The 6,000-nt window shown below is 35.8% G+C and overlaps 1 protein-coding gene across 1 annotated transcript in view; it reads left to right on the top strand.

Annotated features, from left to right (window-relative positions):
- The window catches only part of LOC109063430 (polymeric immunoglobulin receptor-like), a 59,130-nt gene extending 53,967 nt beyond the window's left edge, over nt 1–5,163 (top strand). The window contains exon 6 of the mRNA XM_042717214.1: nt 4,779–5,163. Coding sequence (XP_042573148.1) covers nt 4,779–5,044 — 266 coding nt within the window. The 3' untranslated portion in view covers nt 5,045–5,163. The remainder of the gene's footprint in view (nt 1–4,778) is intronic.
- Nucleotides 5,164–6,000: the final 837 nt, after the last annotated feature.

Raw genomic sequence — 6,000 nt, forward strand, 5'->3', positions numbered from 1 at the left:
AGGCCAAAAAGAAGCCATATCTAAACATGATCCAGAAGCGCAGGCGTTTTCTCTGGGCCAAGGCTCATTTAAAATGGACTGTGGCAAAGTGGAAAACTGTTCTGTGGTCAGACGAATCAAAATTTGAAGTTCTTTTTGAAAAAACTGGGACGCCATGTCATCCGGACTAAAGAGGACAAGGACAACCCAAGTTGTTATCAGCGCTCAGTTCAGAAGCCTGCATCTCTGATGGTATGGGGTTGCATGAGTGCGTGTGGCATGGGCAGCTTACACATCTGGAAAGGCACCATCAATGCTGAAAGGTATATCCAAGTTCTAGAACAACATATGCTCCCATCCAGACGTCGTCTCTTTCAGGGAAGACCTTGCATTTTCCAACATGACAATGCCAGACCACATACTGCATCAATTACAACATCATGGCTGCGTAGAAGAAGGATCCGGGTACTGAAATGGCCAGCCTACAGTCCAGATCTTTCACCCATAGAAAACATTTGGCACATCATGAAGAGGAAAGATCCGACAAAGAAGACCTAAGACAGTTGAGCAACTAGAAGCCTGTATTAGACAAGAATGGGACAACATTCCTATTCCTAAACTTGAGCAACTTGTCTCCTCAGTCCCCAGACATTTGCAGACTGTTATTAAAAGAAGAGGGGATGCCACACAGTGGTAAACATGGCCTTGTCCCAACTTTTTTGAGATGTGTTGATGCCATGAAATTTAAAATCAACTTATTTTTCCCTTAAAATGATACACTTTCTCAATTTAAAACATTTAATGTCATCTATGTTGTATTCTGAATAAAATATTGAAATTTGAAACTTCCACATCATTGCTTTCTGTTTTTATTAACAATTTGTTCAGTGTCCCAACTTTTTTGGAATCGGGTTTGTAGAATGTCCCGAATCATTCCAGCTGATTGAAAAGAATCGGCTCAATAATGGTCGTAAAATGGGTATCGGAGAAGATACCAATTTAATATATTAATTTAATATAAATAGATGATACTTTATAAAGTTTATCTCAATATTTTACTGCAATGGCTGTGACACAACTGCACTAAAATAAGAGCATGATGGTCATGAAATTGCGTTCGTTACTATAGCAACAGATTACAGGTATGTCCTTTCAGAATCATCTCGACCGGTAGAAATAAAAGTTTCTTGATTTCTTCACTTTAAAATAATGAGGAGCAGCATATTTTCCTGAAATAAAAGGGAGGAAAAATTGCAATAGAGTAAAGAAAATTCAAGTTTCATAAAAATTGAAATGGCACACAGACACATTATTGCAGTGTCATTTATCAACTGCATTACAGATTATTATATGTAACAATATGTCAAGTTATATAAATTATTACAATACTGATACATCCTTTTCATTTCCTTTCTCATACTCTGTTGATATGAAATAATAAAATTTTCAAAAATTATTTAATTCATAATTCATAAACATAACCAAAATCCAAAAAAACAAACATTGGATAATAAACCCAATTAATTTACTAAATGTAGTGGGTTGTTCGTCTGTTAGCCTAAACATCAGCTTAATTTAACAAAACAATCATTTCACAGACATGGAGAGTTACAGACTAATGTTTTTTTTAGGGCTGTCAAATGATTAATCACGATTAATCACATCCAAAATAAAAGTTTTGTTTACATAATATATGTATGTGTACAGGGTATACACACATAAATTATATATTTAGAAAATATTTACATGTATATACATTTATATATTTAAATTCTTATATTTTATATTATATATAAATATATTTAATATATAAACATAACATATTCTTCTTAAATATATACATGCATGTGTGTGTATTTATATATACATAATAAATATACACAGTATAAACACATATATTATGTAAACAAAACTTTTATTTTGGATGTGATTAATCATTTGACAGCCCTAGTTTTTTTTTCTTCTGTGCATTATAATGAAGGGTTTGTAAAACTGCACAGCATTTTAGCTTTTTAATCAACATACTCCTTCCTACACCAACACACATTTCTTATCATGTATGTCTTTGAAAGACGATCAAACCAATCAGAGTAGGTATGGGGCGGGGCTGCACGTGCAACCCCACCCCAGGTGCAGCCCCGCCTCGATCTGTTAGATTATTGTCGTGCAGTTCTCGTGCAGTTAGATTATTGAGTTATTCTTCAAGATGGCTAACTTTGATTGGTTTCCGGGTCACAGCCTAGAGGACGGAGGAGTGAGGAAACGAGGAAGCATGCATTTGAGTATTGAGAAGCACCCTCAGTCAGTGGTGATGGTGGGAGGAGCCAGTAAAGCTATTCATTACTGATAAAGAACTGAATAAAGAGGAAGTAACTAAAGCAGACAGATGTAGAGACCGAGAGATTCACACAGAGATCATTCAGCATAAAGAAGACTGAACTCAAGTCACAATGAAGATCCTCCTCATCTTCTTCACTTTCTACCTGATCTCAGGTCAGAGCTTTTCTCTTTCATCACTGCAGTAATGATGCTGCTTTCTGTTCATCATCTTTCTGATCATAGTATTAATCTGATTGACAGCTGCAGTGAGATGCTTCAGTGTCACGGGATATTCTGGAGGAAGTGTTCTAGTTGATTCCGGGAAACTTTGGTATGGCGACTCGGCTAAATACATGTATAAGTTACCGGAGTGGAGAACAATAATAAATGATAAGAAACATGATTCGTGGATTAATGAAGGTAGATTCACGCTGTTTCGAAACGATGTGGGAAACCTCATGATCTACATCAGAGATTTAAATCAACAAGATGCTGGAGATTACTGGATTAAGTATCATGGCCAGTGGTCCATTGATATGACTTTGAATGTGACAGACGGTCAGTTTTAGGATCAACGTCTATGTGTAGTAAAACTACTAATCATTTCGAAGGTTTTATATATAAATGAAAATATTTCTTTATGTAAATGACAGATTCATGTTGTAAAGTGTCGAAGAGAGTGATGGTGAATATTGGAGAAACTGCCAGTTTCAGCTGTGAATATTCATACAATCATATACATGATCCCAAGATCATATTCAAAGAAGGAAAAGACTCCATTGAGACGATTTACAGCAGATGGAAGAAAAAAGATAGATTCAGTATTTCTGATGACAAACATAAAAACCTCTTCAGTGTGAGAATCACTGCTGTGACACCAGATGATGGAGGAGCTTATTTGTGTGGAGTTTGGATCGACAGACATTCGCACAGTTACTCCATTATTACTACTATTCATTTTCACATTATTGGTGAGTAATACAAACTATAAATTAGATAAATTTTTAATGCTTTGATTAATATTTTTTATGTAGTTTTCTCAGATCACAAATCAAACTTTGAATGTTGGCAGATTCATGTTGTGGAGCATCAAAGACAGTGAGAGTAAATAGTGGAGAAACTGCAGCTTTCAGCTGTGAATATTCAAAGGATCAAAGGTATTTTAGAAAGATCATATTCAAATCTGAAAATGACATCATTGATGAGGTGATCTCCATTACTGACAAATGGTATCAGAAAGAAAGATTGAGCATCTATGATAACATACAGAACCTCTTTACTGTGAGGATCACTGCTGTGACACCAGATGATGGAGGAGTTTATTTGTGTGGAGTTTGGAACAACAGACACCCGTACAGTTACTACATTATTAATACTATTCATCTTCACATTATTAGTAAGTATAAATTGGGCATGTCTAGTGTGAGCAGCTACTCAGGAGGTGGTCTGATGATCAAGTGTGAACATCCTCAATACAAAACCAAACCAAAATACATCTGTAAAGAATCAGACGGATGTTCAGAGAGGAAGAATCCAGGAGTTCAGGATGAATGGATGGAGAATGGAGATGTTTCCTTATATGATGACACCAGAGCAGGAGTCTTGATGGTGTTTTTTAGAGAGCTGAAAGCTGCAGATGCAGGAACATACAGGTGTGGAGTGAACGTATCTGACTATACTGAGAGCTTCACTGAAATACAGCTGAGCATCAAACACGGTGAGGAACAGGAAATACTGTATATTGTATGTGTAAATTTTTTGTTCTGATTTTTATGTAAGGTTGTCTTGGTTTATAGACGCAAAATATCCAAATAGCATGACTGAGTCTGCTCATCCTGGTGGAGAAGTTCACATCTCCTGTCAGATCCCAGAGAAACATGAAGTTCATTTCTGTAAAGAGGATAATAATCACATCTGCCAGAACATCAGCTCATCTAAAGTGACAGAAATGAGTGGTTCATCAGAGAGAAATGAAGAGAGAGTTGTTACAGTGAGCATCAGTGATGTGAGTGTGAGAGATGCTGGAGTTTACTGGTGTGGAGCAGAAACCAGAGACACATATCTGTCTTTCATCTCCCTGACCACTAAAATTCAGCTCAACCTCATCAGTGAGTCCATTCAGATGATTTCACTGTAATAAATACAGTCTGTTCAGAATCATTTGTGTTCAATGAATGTGTTTGGTTGTTTTTAGTGCCTCCAGTAGTGAGACATGAAGGAGAATCTACAACTGGTCCCTTTATGACAGAGATCACAGGTCATCAAACATTACAAACAGAGTTATATATATATATATATATATATATAAATTCTTTTTTTTTTCACTTGCAATTATTCTATAAAATGTGCTTATAACCCATATATGTTAAAACAGGCATTTATGTTGGAATAGAAAAGGAGTAGGACCATCATATATTTTAATAATTGTGTAGATTTTGTTTCATTCATCTGTGGATTGTGTCTGTGTGTTTTATTCTCAGATTTCTCCATGATCATCATTATTAGTGTGTGTGTGATTCTGCTGCTGATCGCTGGATTCACTCTGACTGTGTGCAAATTAAGACACGAGAGACAAGGTGACGCTCACTCACAGTCACCCACAATCCCCTCTGATGGACTCCTGTACGCTGCTGTCAGTTTCCAGAAGCATCCAGAAGAGTCTCTCAGTGAAGCTACAGTCAGATTCAGTAAGAATGAGATTCACTCTGATTACACCACGATCAGTCATCGCGTGAGACTCAACTAACTATAACAGATCACAGATCATCTCATTACCAAGGATATTTTAAAAACAGACACTGTTTTTTTTTCTTTTCTTTTAAATTTGTTACATTCACAATTCATTTATAAAAAATTGACTCATGATTTAATGTTGAAACATGTTTTTATTGATCAGAGTAGAGTTGAGACACTTTAAAGTTTCCGTTGCTGATCATGTTGCTTCTTTCACATGTTTAAAATAGTTTGTCATCTCAGTTTATCTGAGGGTGTGGTGAGAGCAGGAAATAAAAGCCCTGAGTGACACTTCTAGAAGATACTGTAAAGTTTCCACTCCACATATAGAGACACAGCAGCTTTTGACACGTACAGTTAAAGCTCTTAGCAGCAGCTCTATCAGACCTTTATGACGAGACACATGAAGTTTGAGAATCATTATTTGTACTCTGTTTAGAACTGTTAAAATGGCTTGTTTCCATCTCTTTGAATATACTGATGCTATTTGACCTGCTTTAGATTTGTACCAATAAAATAGTTATACAGAGATTATAAGGAAGACATTGACAGCATTAATAGCAGTGCATAGGGAGTGAATCTAGTTGTCATACTGATGAAATACCAGATCCCAGATAAAATACAGAAATACAGTACAAGAACATAATAAGAGTAATAGTTTGTACAAAGGAAAAAGTCTGAAATATGATCCCGATGTTCAAGACAGATTTAAATATTGACATATAAACTACCAAACAATCAGGTAATTAAATTCATTGACAGTATTACAGTAATTAGCTTTTTATTTTTTGAAATTATTTGTCATTATTGTCATATTTGAAGACTTGTCTCAAAGTTTCTCATGAACATTGTAGGTGTTTTTGTGTGTGTGTTTGCGTGATGAACAGGCTGTTTTTCTGTCCAACTCAAAGCCACAGAAAACAGTTTGGCAGTTCAGGGTCTAAGTTTAGTTTGACTGTGAAGCTCAAA

Source organism: Cyprinus carpio, chromosome B1 (assembly GCF_018340385.1).
Source record: "Cyprinus carpio isolate SPL01 chromosome B1, ASM1834038v1, whole genome shotgun sequence".
NCBI lineage: Eukaryota > Metazoa > Chordata > Actinopteri > Cypriniformes > Cyprinidae > Cyprinus > Cyprinus carpio.